At 52.8% G+C, this 17,132-nt stretch overlaps 2 protein-coding genes across 3 annotated transcripts; one reads left to right on the top strand and one right to left on the bottom strand.

Moving 5' to 3' along the window:
- Positions 1–330: 330 nt before the first annotated feature.
- Positions 331–2,737, top strand: LOC121672103 (omega-hydroxyceramide transacylase-like). Its single transcript, XM_042044625.1, has 3 exons — positions 331–1,548; positions 1,629–1,689; positions 2,131–2,737. Exons 1-3 carry the CDS (start codon positions 1,363–1,365, stop codon positions 2,313–2,315), a joined length of 432 nt encoding a protein of 143 aa, XP_041900559.1. The 5' UTR covers positions 331–1,362; the 3' UTR covers positions 2,316–2,737.
- Positions 2,738–2,954: 217 nt separating this feature from the next.
- LOC121672102 (omega-hydroxyceramide transacylase-like) lies at positions 2,955–14,890 on the bottom strand. 2 transcript variants are annotated; one of them, XM_042044624.1, is made up of 9 exons: positions 14,521–14,890; positions 11,615–11,847; positions 10,508–10,573; positions 8,938–9,150; positions 8,457–8,517; positions 8,235–8,375; positions 7,881–7,974; positions 7,499–7,609; positions 2,955–6,992 (listed from the first exon to the last, which is right to left on the bottom strand). In XM_042044624.1, exons 1-9 carry the CDS (start codon positions 14,720–14,722, stop codon positions 6,989–6,991), a joined length of 1,125 nt encoding a protein of 374 aa, XP_041900558.1. In that variant the 5' UTR covers positions 14,723–14,890; the 3' UTR covers positions 2,955–6,988. The 2 variants fall into 2 exon arrangements, with proteins under 2 accessions (XP_041900558.1, XP_041900557.1); XM_042044623.1 differs by having other exon boundaries at positions 2,955–4,091.
- Positions 14,891–17,132: the final 2,242 nt, after the last annotated feature.

Raw genomic sequence — 17,132 nt, 5'->3', positions numbered from 1 at the left:
ACGAGCTGGTGTCTGGGAAGCTGCACATTGTCCTCACCCGCGTGCACGACTGGAGAACTGTGACAGTGTCCGAGTTTGCGTCGAAGGAGGAGCTGATTCAGGTGGGAGCAGCCACAGGCACCCCGTGAGGGAGGAGCTGTGTGACATTTGCTGCCCGGCCATGTCCCACAGCACAGAATCACAGAATGGTTTGGGTTGCAAGGGACCTTAAAGCTCCTCCAGTGCCACCCTTGCCATGGCCAGGGACACCTCCCACTGTCCCCAGTTGGTCTCAAGCCCCGTCCAACCTGGCCTTAGACACTGCCAGGGATCCAGGGGCAGCCACAGCTTCTCTGGGCACCCTGTGCCAGGGCCTCACCACCCTCACGGTAAAAAATTTCTTCCCAGTATCTAAATCTCCCCCCTTGTAGTTATAAACCATCACCTCATGTCTTATCCTAACAGGCCCTGGTCCATTGAGGTCCATGCCACCATTTCTGTCCTGGCCACCCTCTGAATCCAGACAAGCTGAAATAATTTTTACAAATCAGCCCTTTTGATTGCTCTCTGAGTTATCCTGAACAGGCAGGGAGCACATTGAGGCATCTCACAGCTTCCCTTCCTACGTCTCTGCCCTGGCTGTGGGTATCAGCCATGGTCTGGTGCACATTGGTCAGTGGTGCCCAAGAACCCAGCTGGGGGCCCCTGTTTTGGCATTCACAGATGAGCCACCACTCCCAAAGGCAGCAGTTTCCGTGGCTCTTCGCTCACCTCTGTCCTTCCCGTCTCACCCACAGGCCGTGACGTGCAGCTGCTTCATCCCGCTGTATTTTGGGTTTTGCCCTCCAACGTACCGTGGGGTGGTGAGTAGCGCTGTGGGCTGGAGACCCTGTCCCAGCTCCGGCCCAGGGCCCCTCCAGCCTCTGGCCTTTCTCCAGTGGTGGCATTAAGGATGTTTCTACCTGGCTTTGCCACCAGCATAGCTCGAGGCTGAGTTCCCACAGTGTCTGCAGAGGGAAGAACAGGGCCCCAAAATCTGACCTCACTGCAAGACAGGACCCAGCTTCTCACAGAACTGTCCATCTTCCCCTGTCCCTGGGGTTGCCTCAGCTGCCTTCTGCTGCACCTTCCTCCCGCTTCCATTGCAGCAGTTCTTTGGCTGGAAGGGAGGATCAGGGTGTGGACCTGGAGCAGGGGAGCAGCGGCTGGGGCAGTTGCCTGGAAGGGGATCTCTGCAGCCGCAGAACCTCAGGCTGCTGTGGGCCTGGCTGGGGAACAAGCCCCACGTGCTTGCCCGTGTGAACAGCACTGCTCTCTCTGCCCAGGGGAAGGCTCAGGGCTCCCTGTTTTGCCTCCTAGCGCTACGTGGACGGCGAGGTGGCCATGTGGACAGCCGACTTTGTGTCCCGCACCACCATCACCATCTCTGCCTTCGCTGGAGAATACGACATCTGCCCCAAGGACGGCCCAGCTGCCTTCTTGACCTTCCAGCTCGCTGACTCTATCTTACAGATCTCAAAAATGAACATCTGCCGCTTACAGCACGTTTTTCAGCTTCCCACACGTGAGGTGAGCTGCTCCTCCAGGTAGCCAGAGCCACGAGCCCCCTGCAGCAGCCCAGCTGCCCTGACTGCCACCTCCCCCCGCAGGCCATGGACCGCTTTTATATCCAGGGCTACCAGGACACGGTCTCCTTCCTGAAAAGACTGAGTAAGTGACTGGGAGTGAGGACAGGTAGGTTGGGTGCTTCCCTTACTTCATTGGTTTGCTGACACAAGGTAAGAGATGCTGCCCCAGAGTGGCTGGGGCAGAGCAATGCCTGTATTCCTGGCACTGCCAGCATTACTTGAGCCCTGGCCTCTCCAGAAGCTCCCTCAGGAGCCACACTCCCCTCTTCTCTGCCACACTGGGCATGACACAGCTTTATCCCAGGGAACACAGGTGCCAGGACCTCTAGACGGAAGCGCAGGCTCGGGTGCCCTGTGTGGTGTTTGATAACCCCCTGAGGCACAGAGCAGCAGTGTTTGGTGATCCCTGAGCGCTGGGGTCAGCAGTATCTCTGGTTTCCAGTCAACCCAGGTCATGCCTCGCACTGCTGCACACCTGGCAGTTGAGCAACAAGCAGTGAGAGCTGGCTTCTCTTCCCACCAGGGGATTTCCAGGTGAATTACTTCGAGGGCTTCACGCTTTCCTTGGCCAATGAATCACGTCAGAAAGGTGAGGAGACCCCGCAGCTGAAGCCACAACTGAGAGTTCTGCACTCCAGAGCCACAGATCACGAGGATGACACCAAAGAGAATCCAGGAATCGGCCAGGCAGCCAATGAATACGAATAGGAAGGCCCACACCACCTTCTCCACCCTCAGGAAGGTAAAGAACCAGCACTTGCTTTACCCCATCCGTTTCCAAGTGACACTTGCCCAGGGCTGTCAGTGCCCAAAGAGGCTCTGGGGCAGGTGAGAACATCGGGAATGGGAGAAAGTTCCCTCTCAGCTCAGGGCTTACGAGTGAGGCCTCACACTGAGCCCTCACCCTCGATCTGGCTGAGGACTGAGGACTTCATTTTGGCTGTGTCAGAAGGGCTCCATGGACAAGGAGCCCTTCCCATGGAGAAGGCCACGTATTTACTCACCTTGTGAGGTAATAACCGGTTCTGCCCACGCATCCCTTCAGCAGGGGTGTCTCAAGGGTTCAAGCTGCCTTTGCTCTGCCAGCCAAACCCAGGCTTCTTAGGAACTCTGGCTGCAGCCACAGAAAGACTTAGGGCAAGGAAAGCATATTCCAGCTGCAGGTAAACCTCTACCTGTGCCATTCTGAAGCAACACAAGGCAGGTTTAAATCCAAAACTTAGAGTTTTCTGCAATCCTATGCAAAATAACGCCCGCTCCCCTTTTAGTTTTGCATGGAAAACCTGTGAAACCTCAGCGCTTCAGTTTCCACTTTGTTGTTACTAAAAAATACAAAGAAGCATCTGCTGAAATGCCAAGTTTCTTTCAATTTTACTCTTTATTTTCTTTTTCTTTCTGAGTCTTTCAACATTTCAGAATTTATCAGCTTAGGAAAAATTACACAGCTTTTTCAACCTGGGGATTATTTAAAATGTAGCCACATCAATTAAATTAAAAGTGAAAAAAGACACAATCTGCTATATCTAGGAGGCCCACAACAAATGAGGAATACAAAGGGGAAGGAATAGGATTGTTACCATTCCAGACCTAAACAGAAAAGCTTGGGAAACATAAAATGGGAGCAAGAAAGAGATTTCCTTTGAAAACAAACCAACTCTAGACCCACTAAGAAATGCAGGACACAGTGTTAGGCTGTAGAAGTTGCTTCCCTGGTTGCTTTTTTAAAGGCTCCATCAGTCTGAGCATTCGTGGAGCTTTTGGAAGCAACACGGTGGGCATGAGGTTTCTTTGGATGTTGGGCAGCTCTGGGCTATCAGGAATCTCTGTCTCTGGTTTGCAGCTGGGCTGCAAAATTTTTGACCAGCCCCAGGTGAAAAATTCCTCCTGTGGGAGGAATCAGACTCATTTGTCAGGCCAGAGAGCAACCAAGGGGTGAGCCCAGGCTCTTGATCTCCAGAGGAGAAGCACATCAGATTTTCCAGTTCTGGGAAGGAAAAGCCCTACTGATCAAGGCCAGGCAAAGGCTCTTTCACTGTTTGTCTGTGCAATGCTAGGATATCATTGATGCTACCAAAGCAGCAGCGGGATAAACTTGTGAACAACTTGTACCTGATTTCTTGAACAAGTGATATTTCCAGAGGACAAGTGTCTGGAGCCTGCAATCCCACGAGGCTCAGGCTGGATTAGCAGGTTCTCCACATGGACTTGCCTCTCATCCGTGTGCCCAGCAGGACAACTGCACAAGGAACTGCACCCTCCTTAGTACCCAGACTGGAGGCAGAGTCTGGCATAAAGCACCTGCAGCCAACAGCCAGAGGCACAGGCAGGACTGGGCACGTGCTTGGCTTTGTTGGGCTCCGTTTCATGGATCAGACCCAAGGACTCTTCCCTCTAGACCTGCAGAGGGATCCAGCTCCAGAGGGAGCTCCTGCTGTCTTGGGTTGTCTCCAGACTCTCATCCCGTCCACCTCAGGCTTCACATTTCTGCTGAGTTCAAAGCAGAATGAGACGAGCAACAGGACAGGGGTACAAGGGTAATATTTTGAGGCTACCAAAACCTGCTGCCCTTTAGACAACAGGAGGAAGGGAAGCAGCTCTGACCAGGCACCTGAATCCAGCTTGTCCCACAGGAACTGCCAGAGGTGTCTGTCAGACTGACCAGTGTGGTTTTATTCCCTTTAGGGCCAGGTCAGCCACAGAAGAGCATTTGTGACCCCGCTGCTGCCTTTGGCCCCAGTTTACACTCTAAAGAGGCAATGAGCAACTTGGAACCCAGCCTGAAGGCAGAGCCCGACCTGTCCTGAGGAGCACATGGACTGTGACAGCAATGCCACAGCACAGACAGGGCCACAGCCCCGGATGATTCCCATGGTCCACCCCTAGAGGAGACATTGCAGGCTGGTTCTATCCCCACTGGGTGCAGCTGGGGTTCCCACTTTGCTTCCTTGGGGTGAAACAAGCTCCTGCACAAGATGATTCCAATCAATGCCAAACTTTGCCTCTATCCATTGCCTCTGGCAAAGCCTCCTGTTGCCATTAGCTCCAAGCTCATGTCTCCAAGAGGAGACGGCGCCAGCTCTGCTTGCTTGAAAAGATCAGGGGTTAATAAAGCAAAACCCAGCTGATTTCAATACTGAATTGTTAAATACTTCTTTCTTGCTCATTTGCTTGCTTTCTTGCAGCTTTGGAGCAGCAGAGTTCTGTGCTGAGACCATTTTAGTTTGGGGCTTCCTTGCTGATTGTTTTTTGTTAAAGTTCTCAAAGTTTTACCAACTTTCTATGATCAAGCCCCACATGGGGCAGGTGGGATACACCGGGCAGTTCAAACTGTTTGTGGTTGAGGTTTGCAGATGCATTTAATGGATTTGGAGGTCCAATTCCTGGATGAGAATTTTCTTTGGGGGATTCTAATCCCCATTTCAATAGGGTAACTGCCCCAGGCTGACTGAGATGGTAATATCCTCCTGCCTGGAGGCGGGCATGGTGCTTGCAGCAGCCTGGAGAAGGAGCTGTTGGATAAGTGGGAGGGAGCAGAGGTGCAGAAGCAAATGCTGGGCTGATTGTCCCTGCCTGGGGTGGGCTGGCTGTCTCTGAGCCTTCCACTTTGCCCTGTGGCAGCAACAGCTGGATTTGAGCAGCCTGGCTTTGGCTGCAGTGGTTGAGAGATGTAAATCCATCTGGGATGCATGGAAGACAGGAGCAGACAGGATCCAATGCAAACGGGATCCATCAAAATGGGCCAGAAAGTTCTAAGGGGACTGGAGCGCCTTCCCGGTGGAAACAGGCTGAGAAACTTGGGGCCGTTCAGCCTGGAGAAGAGAAGGTTGTGTGGAGACCTCACAGCCCCTTCAAGGATCTGAAGGGGCTACAGGGAAGCTGGACAGGGACCCCTCATCAGGAAAGGGAGGGACAGGACAAGGGTCAATGGCTTCCCACTGCCAGGGGGCAGGGTTAGATGGGATATTGGGAAGGAATCCTTCCCTGGGAGGGGGCTGAGGCCCTGGCACAGGGTGCCCAGAGCAGCTGTGGCTGCCCCTGGATCCCTGGAAGTGTCCAAGGCCAGGCTGGATGGGGCTTGGAGCACCCTGGGACAGTGGAAGGTGTCCCTGCCATGGCAGCGGTGGAACTGGGTTATCTTTAAGCTCTCTTTTAACCCAAACTGTTCCATGATTCTATGAAATAAGCATCCCGGTTTCTTTTAGCAAAATCATTCCAGAGAAAATATTCCCAGGTCACTGATTTCAACCAAAGACAGCAGAACACAGGATATTGATCTTTCACAGAGCACTCATAGTTAACTTTGAGTCTGGTTACATCAAAGCTGCCTTCAGCTACTCCCCACATTCATTCCTGCAGTCTCCAGGGCCCTTTGGATGAAACTTCCCTCTGTTCCCCTTCCCTTTGTGCAATTAAACAGGCTATATATATATATATGCTCCGATAAACAGCTGCTGCTGTTGGGATCCATTTGTTGCCTGTCTGGAACCAACAAAAGCAGGAGACTCAGCTGGGGCAAAGCCAATCCACAGCCTCTGATGTGCAGCATGGATTTGGGATAATTAAGAGTGCTGCCAATTAATTCTGTGTGCGGACCAGTGGCACAGGGTGTGTTTGCCTGGGCCATGCTCTGTGTGTGGCCGTGAGTTACAGACAATTGCAGGCAAAGAACTCATTTCCTTTTGAAATGTCCGGACATGCAGCCTGCAGGACTCGGAAGTAGGGGGAAGTTAATCTTTATGTTTCTCCATCCTTCTGCACAACTGCATGTTCCAGGGGGATCCAAATGCACTCCCACCTCCACAGACAGGAGAAGCAGGGCTATGGGGAGATGTGAAGCTCAAGAATTGGTAATTGGTAAAAAAACTTCAGGGAACTGTAGAAAAATTAGTTCCTGCCCAGTGTTATGCTCCCTAAAGCTTCTCCCTCTCTCCCTCTGTCTCTCTCTCTCTCTGAGAAGTCTCTCTGAAAGTTTTTGAGTGGGAGGAAAACACTAAAACATGGCATTTCCTGGCAAATGCCCACCCTGTAATCTGCATTAAAGCAGGGAAGGGATGCTGCTGGTGGGGGGGAGGTGGAGTGGGCAGGGAAAGGTCTGGGCTGTGAGGTCTGCAGGTGAAGCTGCCCAGTGGTCCCTGCAGCCTGGGGTGGGTCCCAGGAGCAGCACCGAAGCTTTGCCTCGGCCATCATGGAAAAGCAGGTCAGGCCTGAGCACGGGCACTGCAGTGGCAGCACTGGAGACAGAACCAGACAGGTTCTGAAGGAAAAAACACTCCCCAGAAATTGCCTCGAGAACCAGCAGCCGTGCTGGTGTGTGCTGGTGTTGCCCACCACATCCCGAGGCAGCGCTGGAGACCCCCAGGGCCCCGCCAGGATGATCCTTGTTACCTGTGGGAACAAGGTGAGAGCTGAGGCTAGGTCGATGTCCTGACAGGGATGAGCAGCTTCAGGAATGTTTGACCCCAAAGGGCTTTCTCACAGCTGCTTCAAGGTGAAATCATTGCGAGTCTCTTGGGCAGCTGCACAGGAGGGAACTCGCAAGCAGATTTGGGGGGGATATGCCTTAAATCCCTAGAGCCTCGTTCCAGAACATCTCTCAGGATCTTGGAGAATGTGCCTGGTGTCCTGCCAGGACAGAGTCCAGCAGATAAATATCTGGAACATGAATGTATTGCACTAGGGAAGTGGCACTAAGCTGGTTTGTAGCTCCGTTGAGATATCAAAATAATATCACAGGGATAAAAAAAATAGCTACTTTTAATGTGGGCTACTCCAGATTTAGAGTTTTTAGCCATGCTCAGCATCAGTGACCCACGGGTGAGGTTCTCAAAGGTTTCCCTGCTCTGCACCCTGCTCTCTCTATGCTGAGGGTCTGCAGCCCCCCAGCCCCTCACCTCCTGTCCATGACTCTCTTGGGCAAACCAGGCACCAGGGTTTGGAGCAGTCTGTGGAGTCGTTGTACCAGGGAGCTGACACCTTCCAGCAGCCCCCACACTGTCTTCACCCTGCAAAAGCAAAGTAAACAGGCTGAGTTTAATGATGGCTAAAGGCAGCAAAAGGGGAGGGTGTTCATGGTAAATGCACACTGTAATAATCTTTTCCATAACCAAGAGATCCTATGGAACACCATACCCAGCCATACCCACTCTCCCTTGGATCTTGCCTTCAGGGAACATCGAATCCCTTCGTGTGTCCCTTCAGCTGCCCTGCTGCTGCTGAAGGCACAGCCCCTGGTTTGTGTGTCATTCCCTAATGCCTCTGTTGGGATGTTCTTACCCCTTCCTGAATAAGGCTGGAAGCCTGTAGGGCTGCAGCAGGACCATCGCCAGTGGGTCCTGCAGTCCATGCACCTGCTCCTTCTTCCACAAGCCTGCACCCAGGAATGACAGCATAGAAGGAAATAAAGACCAGTAATTACAAGCAATGAAATAAATGCAATCATTCCTCTTGTCCAGCTCAGACAGGTACTGAAGCCCAAGCCAGAGTCCAGCTTGAGCCACTCTTACAAAGTCTCTTTGTGATAGAAATATTTACTGTGAGAAATAACTCAATAATGTCTTAAATATAACAGTGCCCCTCTTGAAGGCTGCAGCAGCCCTAAACACAAGCTGAGCACCCCAAATCCTCTACCTGGCAGGAAGTAAGGGGTCAGGCACTGAGGGACCCTTTTGTACAGGCCGGGGTATGTCCCATTGGATTGTCCAGAGTCGTTTTTCCCACAGGTGCTGCCGAAGCGGAAATTGCCATCAAAGTAGTTAAAGCCAAAGGCATCTGGGAGACAGGGAGAGAAAGGGATGATGTGTGTCTGTGTCACACTTGGAGGTGCCCCTCGGGTGCTGGGGTGCCACTTACTGTTCCTGTACAGGAAAAGGGCAGTGTCCTGGTACCCCTGGGAGAAAATGTCGTTCAAGACCTGCAAGGAGAAACACTTGAGGTCGCTAAGGAGCCCTGATCCCAGTACTACAGGATCTATCTAAAGCTGTTTGACTGTGAAGGGTTGGGATGGCCTATTTGGGAAGGCAGCAAGCACTGGTTGGTTTCCAACCACCACAGCACCAGTCAGAGAAACACAGAATGGTTTGGGTTGGAAGGGACCTTAGAGATCACCTGGTTTTGTCTGGTCTTTTGCAGGTTGTGGACCCCATCCCAAGATGGCCACCCATCAGCAGTGTCCCGCCCAAAAATGGACTGCAGAAACAGTGGGGCTGCCCCCTCCCTTTGAAACCCCATTAATTAACAGTGGAGATTGAGCTGAATCTTCAATCTTGAGAAGGCAGAAGCAGCATTAATCTTTTAACCAAAGCTAAGCTGGGAGAAGTCCTGGTGGGCTCACCATGGTGCTGGGTGGAAAGAGAGCGTAGCTGATCCTGCACAGGTTCTCTATGGAGATCTGGATGCTGCCATTGAAGATCTGGAAGCAGAAGAAGATGGCGGGGCAGTCGCGGGGGCAGATGTCCAGCTCGCCGGTGAACGGGGACACGGTGATCACGGGCTCCTCCAGGCTGGACACGGGCTGCAGGCCCGTGAAGCCTCCGTCCACGTAGCGCTGGGGGAGGAGCAGAGGGAGGGTTTGCTTTGAGGACCTTTGCAGTGTCACCGAGTTGGGAACCAGTAGCTGAACTGGTGACACTCCTGCCACAACCCCGTCCCAGCTTGTCCTCCCTTCCCACTTCCAACAGCGTCTCATCCCACCTGTGCTCTTTATCCCATTGCCAGCTCCTTCCCCAGCCCTGCCTGTGGCACCCAGCCAGCTCCTTCACCAGGTGCTATAATCCACAGCAGTTATTAAAACAGAAATATAATTCTTTTCCTTCACAAAACTTTGTACAACAATTTTTGGCAGTCAAGAGCCAATTCAGACATCACCGAATGCACAGCATTGTATAACTTCCAAGTCCTTGGCTTGAGCAGTAGGGCCCCCACATTTAATAATTGCCTGCAGATCGCTGGGGGATTCCTCACTGTTCAAGGAAAATATCAACTGCTCTATTCCAAAAGCAATCTGGATTTACCACCCGTCTCAGGGGTATTGGAAGTGGCAGCTGATGGAATTAAGTGTTCATGAAATAGCAGTGCAGAGGGGCCTCACACAGCAATGACAGACCCGGGGATGGGTTGGGTTGGAAGGGACCTTAAAGCCCATCCAGTGCCACCCCCTGCCCTGGGCAAGGACACCTTCCACTGTCCCAGGTTGCTCCAAGGCCCGTCCAACCTGGTCTTGAACATTTCCCCGGACCTTAGAGACCCTTCCAGTGCCTCAAGGGGCTCCAAGAGAGTTCAAGAGAGACTTTGGACAATGGATGGAGTGACAGGACAAGGGGGAATGGCTTCCCACTGCCATTAGGGTTAGATGGGATATTGGAAAGATGGGAATTCTTCCCTGTGAGGGTGGGGAGGCCCTGGCACAGGGTGCCCAGAGCAGCTGTGGCTGCCCCAGCCCTGGAAGTGGATGCACTGGAAAACGCTGCTGAGCTCCTCCCTCCCTCCGATAAGCAGAGCATGGAAATGCACAGGGCTGGGGGAGGATCCTGCCACGAACTCTCGATGTCTCAGCCATACAAGTCAGCACCTGAGCCAAGGATGAACCTGCACTGCAGAGGGCCCTGCCTGGGATAACTGGATTGTGCCTCAAGGTCCCCACTGTGGGCGTCGTCTTATCTTAGACATCTGCAAGGTCAGCCACACTCTGTCCATGGGCAAAGCAGGAGGGGGCTCTCCAGATGGCAATTCCACCCAGCTATCATCTTGGGATGCAGTGAAGAAAAAGCTGAGGGGCTTTTTCATCCTCCATCAACTAAAGAAAAAAGCCTGGACACACCTATCCCTCCCTGCTCAGAGGAATGTAAAGTTCAAACCCAAGAGCTCCTGCTGAGAGCATGTGTTTTAGTGGAAATGTCACTCACCACTCCTCGGTAGGATGGAGGGATGAATCCACAGTAAATAGGAAGAAAGCAGCTGCAAAGGAGAGCCTGGGGAGGAGAGGGAATGCAGAAGTCAATGCTCCTGTCAAAGTTCTGGACAAAAACTGTTGACTTGGTGTCTGAAAATTCAGCCTTGACAAAGTCTGGAGCCAGGCTGTTGGTGCCACCTGGACTTTTCTGGGGACTGTGGCAAGAAAGGCTTCAAGAAAGTGGAAACACTTCTCTGGAGCAGGGCACAACTGCATTTTTTAATTTTATAGCTGCCAGAATTAATAGTTGTAAATCTCCATATCTGTGTCCAACACTGCCCTTTGATGGTGGCAAGCTGAAGCTTTGGGGCCAATTTGCATCTTTGCAGGTTTTTGGACAAAACCAAGACACCCTCACAAGGCATCCTCACCCTGCTGGGATTTGTCTGTGGTAAAGCCACTGCTGGGGCGTTGGCAACCATTTCCCACCAGTCTCATCAGCTGGGAATGAGCACCCCAGGCTCCTGGGTTACCTGGAGGAGGCACCACGGGGTGAACTCTGACTTCTCCATGGAGTTGCCATCCTCTACTGTCTCCCTGGGACAAGGGACCAGGACCTCACAGTCAGCTCTGTTAGGGCTTTACCCTGGGATTCTCCCCCCAGCAGCTAATTTACTGGTTAATGAGCTGCTTGTTGTTCAGCAGCAGCTTTGTCCAGCTCCTTCCTCCCAGGAAAGTGCTGAGGCAACAAGGAAAACTATTGCCAGAGGGGCTTTGCTGAGGAGTGACCTCTGGGGAGAGCTGAGAGGTCTCACCAGCACTGACAGGGCTCTTTGCAAAGTCATTACTAGAGCCCCAACATCAGCTGGATGAGGCTGGAAACAAACCTGCTGCATTTTTATCATGATTTGTTCCATCTGATGCTGGAACTCAAATCTTCCTCCCTGTCCCCAAGCTCATGGAGCCCATTGTGGTGGGACCACAGCTCTGGCAGAGCCTCCTGACTCTCTGCCCATCTTGGGTAGAAAACAGTGCAGTTAAAGCCACCCACACTTGGGGTACCTCCACCCCAGGCGGGTGGTGGAGACCTTCCTACGGCACCAGAGGAAGGTCTCCATACCTGAATGAGCTCCTCCTTGGAGCTGAACTCTGAGGCCATGACGTTCTGGCCGTCCACCACCCGCGTCAGCGAGATGTGCAGCCGGCCCGAGGCCAGCAGGTAGGAATCCTCCGGCAGCATCCGCTGCAGGACAGCCTTGAGATTGGCCAGCAGGCTGCACTTGGGAGAGAGGGGGCCCAGGATGGTTTTCCTGACTTCCGTTGCCAGTGCAAAGAAAAACTCCTTTAGGTCATCTGAAACAGAGGCAGGGGGAAAGATGGAGAGAAAGTCAATCCCTGCTGCACTGCTAGTTATATTTTAAATTCTATTTTTAACATTCCTCACAAATACAGCTTCTTGCAGCCTCTCTGTGTGACCCCAGGATTATACTGCTCCTACAGTGGGGGATGTTGTGGCAGGGCAGAATGGGAGGCATCACCCCCATAATGTCCTCAAAGGACATCCTATCGTTGTGTGACCCCACTGGTGAAATCCCCATCTGCACCAGAGATGGGGCCTCAAGATGCTCCTGGTGGGGATTAGGGAAAGGTTCCAGAGAGCCCCAGGAAGGGGGACACTGAGTTATCCATGGCAGTGTGACTTGCACAACACATTCCTGCCTTCCACCTCCGGTTTTCCAGGTGGGCAGCCCCAGGCTTTACAGGGAGCTGGGCTGGCTCCCGGGTGAGGACGAGGAGCTGGGCTAAAGGAGCAGAGCCCCGGAGCCCCAGCTGAGGGCTCAGGAGACTCCGGGTTCTAAAGGTTCTGCAGTGATGGGGAGGAAGAGGAATGCAGCAAACCCTGCAGGAAGCCTGATCCCATAGAGGGAATTCGGACCCTTTGCTGACATGGGGAGCTCACCTGGGGGAATATCCCACCTGGGGGGTTAAACTCTTGCGGTGTAAGTTTATCCAGCAGCAATGTGAGCTGTCCTTGCATCCAGGTGGGCTCCCCGGGACCCTGCACCGGCCCGAGGCCACGAGCCTGGCTCAGCACCAAGGCCTTGTAGGGGCAGAGGTTTCCGTGCAGTCTCATGGGATTGTGTGGATGGACAGATGGATTAGGTGGAGTGTCCTGAAGGCAACTGGAGCAACCCAGGCATTAAGAGGGGTTAATGTGTGTTTGAGCAGATGCTGAGGCCACGCGGGGCGATTAACGCTGGCTGGGTTTGCACGGAGGGCATGCCAAAAGAGCCAGACCTCCAGGGAAGTGGGGCAGCCCCAGGGCACTGTCTGGCTGCTCTGTGTCCTGGAAATGGGGGGAAACATGGATAAACTGCCCACAAGCTGCTGGGTAAGAGGTGAGAGCCGAGCCCAGCTTTGGGGGCTTTGGGTCTAGACAGGGCTTTGACTCGGAGCGAGTGAAGGATGACCCTGGCAGCAATGTGACTGTCCCTGCCTGCACTAGCCTGGTGACAAGCATGTCCCATGAGGTGACCGGGGAGGTCGCAGAGGACAGCCTGGCTCTGGGAGCTCGGAGCTCCTCACCCAGCCCGGGGCAGGGGACGGGCACCTGACTGCAGCCACCCTGTGGGACACCAAACACACCTTTCACCTTTTTGCCCCTATCATCCCCAATATTAATATGACAGAGCTTGTGCCACATTCATTTTCCTTGTTAGAAACATAACCAGAGCCATCACTATCCAAAATGTCTTTTCTTCCTCTGGGCAAGATATTTTGGGCACAAAATCATCTCAGCCCCTTTAAGTGGATGGTGCCTTCCACCCCAGGGAAGCAGATGCCCAGTTCAGAACTGGTGCCCTCAGCAAGAGCAGGTGCTGAATGTGTTTGTACTGCTGGACAGCCTCAGCTCCATCCATTACAGCAGCAGGAGGAATCAGAAATTTTGGGGCCCTTGCTTATTTGTGGAGGAGTTCATCCCCATGTGGGCAGAAATGTTCCCTTCTGCCTTGTCTATACATATCTGCCAATGTTTTGAATTATTTTTAGCTGCAGCAGAACAGTTCCAGCATCCACCAGAGGTTTCAGGAACTGTGTGTTCCCTCCCGGCTTCCTCCATCATTATTTGGTCCCTAAAACCCTCTGCTCCTCCTGAATGTCCCCATTGCTTGAAGCAGAACTTGGATCAGCCTTCAGAGCCTTGTGTACACTTGTTTACACATGGGCACTAATTGGAAATATGGGAGGATGTGATTATTAAAATTGGATTAACTACTCTGAATTAATTCTACACATGGAGGATCTTGTTGCTAGAGAGGCCTGTTTACACGTTGTTGAAAGAGCATCAGAGGAAAACCTCTTTAGCAGCAATAAGAGGAATCCCAGCCCCGGGTTGGAGCAGACTGCTGTTCCTTCAGAAATATCCTGCTGACAAGCCCTTGAGCTTCAGCCACAGGGAAGGTGCACCTGGAGATGGGAATCACACGACATCTCCCCTTGTCCTGGGAAGGTTGAGTGGGATAAGCCAAAGTGACATGCAAACAAGGCTGTCAGCTCTGTCACCTGTGCGACAGCCACTCGTGTCCCTTTGTAGCTAAGGATCCCAAGAAACCTGATCCATAGGGAAAAGAGGGCTTTCCATGGGCAAATCCAGCCCCTGTGGCTGCACAGACTGGCTTTGGGACATCTCAGCACTCCTCAGACCTCAGAGCAGAAGAGCAGGAGATCTGCTCCTCCAGCAGGAGCAGGAAAGGAGCCAAAGGAATACAGATATATCCGGATTTCCCCCTGTAGTTTCTGCCCACCAGCTGAGCCAGAGAACGCTCAGACTGTGAGAACTGCCTTTTTCAGCTCACACCACCCAAAACTGCACTGCACTGGCTGCCAAACGTGCCAACACCTTGGGTTTCTGTAATGCCTTGAGCGAGGAGAGCTCCACCAGCCCCACCAGCCCCCCGAGGCATCGCCCCTGGGTTTATGGAACAAAAGCGCTCCCGTAAGGCCTCGAGGCCGTGGTTTTCTTACCAAGGCCGACGCCGCACACGACAGCAGCAGCGATGAGCGACCCGGCCGAGGAGCCGTAGACCTTGCGGGCGGACTTGAGGAGCTCGGGAGCCAACTCCAGCAGGGACTGCACCACCCCAACCTGGTACAGGGCCAGGAAGCCGCTGCCCGAAAAGGAGAGTGAGAAAGGGGTGCTGGAAGCCCGGAGATCCTCCACAGCCATCTTGGGATCAAAGCAGTGAATCTGGCTCGAGGTCTTGGGTTGTCCTTTTTCACCAGGTGAACCTCAGGCTCTCTTCTCTCCTGCTCCATCCAGGCTCATCTCTGGCTGCAGAAGAGTCCACAGGATGGATTTTCTGCCTCCTTTTATGACAGCTCCCCGAGGCGTTGAGATCCGTGAGCTATTTTAATTGCTGCCTGTGCTAAAAACAGAAATTTTCCCCTGATCAAAACAGCTCTTATAATCCTCAACCACAGCCAGCTCGGATGCTCAGGGCTGAATCAGGACTGCCCTCTCATGCCAAGGAGTCTGCAGTGCCCCAGGAGCCCTCCTGGAGTGGGTCCCGGTGTTACTGGGCCTGTCACACTCAGAAACATCTGTGCAAAAATTCCTCTTTGCCTCATGCTTTCTTCATCCACGGGTGTTTTCCTAAATAGGATTCTCCATCAATCCCAGCTTAGGCACAGCTCAGTACTGAGTGAGTAAAGGCTTGTATAAGACACTTAAAGCCAGAGGATGTTACACAAGGGGTGGATGCAGGGCATTACGTTGGGTTAGGTTTGGAAATACTCCTTATATTTTCTCTCTGCTGGAAGGGTTTTGCTCTTGCCTGACTCTTGGATATTGTTTGCAGGGGGCAAAAACCAAAGAGCTGGATTTGTTTTTCTCTCCCCTCTCAATAAGGCCCTACAGCAGCACCATGTTCCCCAAACCTGTGGTTATTGAACCAAAATCAAACTGCCTTTGGACTGTCTGTGTTGCCTGGGGGATAGTTAAAAAACTAGGGAGAAATGCAATGGATCTCTTGTCTTTTCAGTCTTAATGATCCAATGCTGCTGCCAACATACAGAACAAAAATTGCCATTTCAACAGATGTATTTATTAAGTACTGGTAAATATTGTGTAGTTTCAGTTGTCCAAGTCCTTAGAGCTGCTCATGAGAGGAAACATTCCATGCGTTAGAATTAGGGCTGTGTTTATAACACAATGTGGGCATGAGGGTAAGGAGCAAGGCTCTCCCTCCCTGTGTCCATGGCCAGGACAGTACAGGGAACCACAGTCCCAGCATCCTGATACCCCCTTTGCAGTGCTGTTTCATCCCAAATTTTCATACATTTTTCCCTGCCTTCTCCAGCCATCACTGTGTCCCCATGACAGGAACTGGAGCAGAGTCCCCCACGTTGACATGCAAAGTGTCCCTGGGCTGAAGTGTCACCAGGAGCTGCCCATCAGCAGCTGGACATTGCATGGAACCCCCCAGGTAAAGGTCACAGCATGGCCAGGGCTGGTCTCTGGTGCTCCCTGCATGTCAGGACACACAGGAGGGAGTTGCCAGCTCCAAGATATATCTAATAATTAGTGGGATTATCCTGGAAGTGAACACCTGCCTGAATCAGGGCTTTTAGATCCACAGCCTTACTGGAGCCCCTAATTTCTTGTCTTTCCTGTGTCTGATATTTCACATTATCCCCTCGCTGGGTGAGTCTCTCACCTGCCCCAGCCTCTCCAAGCCTCCTGGAGATATCAAAACTTTGATCTATGTGATTCATGCCACTGGCTCCTCCAGCCCTTGGGAAAGCAAATCTCTTCATTTACATGTCTTTCTTTCAGTACTGACAAGTTCATGAACGACAAAAGTATCACCTGTTGCCGTGACTGGTCCAGACGGGCCGGGGCAGTGGAAGTGCACGAGGGTTTGTAGGCTGGAATGGGCTGTTCCCATTTTCCCTGTGCATTAACTGTTCCTGTTGTTTAGCCCAGGCCCCGGGGGATCCAGCAGGCTCTGCATGAAGAGGTGCAGGATGCTCCTGCTTCACTCAGTGCTTGCACCTCCTCAGCCGTGCCCAGCCCTGGCAGCCAAGGTTTGGGAAAGGTGTAAATGATCCCATGGGAGCTGTGGGAACACCCTCCTCTGTCCACACATGGCTCTGTCCTGTGCTGAGTGCCGGGGACTTCTCCAGAACAGCCAAGGTGCCAAATCTCCCCTGCACCCTCAGCAGCTGCCAACACCATGGCCTGGGACAGCATCCAGGAGGTATCATCCTGCCTGGCTCAGTTCCATGCTCCCGTGAGATGAAACCTTGTCATCATCCTCTTAGTGACAGCAAATTTTGCATTAATTGGCTCATTAAGTGCCGGGGTGATTTTCTAAGCTGCCCTCCCCCCCCCCGGCACTCCAAAGCAGGATTAGTGGGGACTGACGACTTTGGAGACACAGGATCCCAGCAGCAGCCTGGGATGGGTTCGGGAGAAAGCCTCTGGGTGGACTGGGGGCTGTGCAGGGCTGTGCTTTGCCCGGGCAGGATCAGAGCCCAGATGGCCGGTGTCCGTGAGCTGGGGATTTTCGTGCAAGGCAATTGTCTGCGCTGTGGGAAGCCACAACAGGGTGTTTAGGGAAGGATGAAGGTAATGC

This window comes from Corvus kubaryi, unplaced genomic scaffold, assembly GCF_017639235.1.
Source record: "Corvus kubaryi isolate FWS band 111438036 unplaced genomic scaffold, C.kubaryi_AGA036_p1.0 37563, whole genome shotgun sequence".
In the NCBI taxonomy this organism is placed as follows: domain Eukaryota; kingdom Metazoa; phylum Chordata; class Aves; order Passeriformes; family Corvidae; genus Corvus; species Corvus kubaryi.
Note: the sequence above shows the minus strand (reverse complement) of the source record. Positions and strands in the feature narration are given on the sequence as shown.

Bases quoted from the DNA above. Each gene is read 5' to 3' on its own strand.
- LOC121672103 (XM_042044625.1), top strand. From the start codon at position 1,363: ATGTGGACAGCCGACTTTGTGTCCCGCACCACCATCACCATCTCTGCC. The intron at 1,549-1,628 runs GTGAGCTGCTCC...CTCCCCCCGCAG, and splicing joins TTCAGCTTCCCACACGTGAG to GCCATGGACCGCTTTTATAT. The intron at 1,690-2,130 runs GTAAGTGACTGG...TCTTCCCACCAG, and splicing joins CTCCTTCCTGAAAAGACTGA to GGGATTTCCAGGTGAATTAC.
- LOC121672102 (XM_042044623.1), bottom strand. From the start codon at position 14,722: ATGGCTGTGGAGGATCTCCGGGCTTCCAGCACCCCTTTCTCACTCTCC. The intron at 9,151-10,507 runs GTGAGTGACATT...CTCCTCCCCCAG, and splicing joins CTCCATCCTACCGAGGAGTG to CGCTACGTGGACGGAGGCTT. The intron at 8,518-8,937 runs GTGAGCCCACCA...TTCTCCTTGCAG, and splicing joins TCTTTCCACCCAGCACCATG to GTCTTGAACGACATTTTCTC.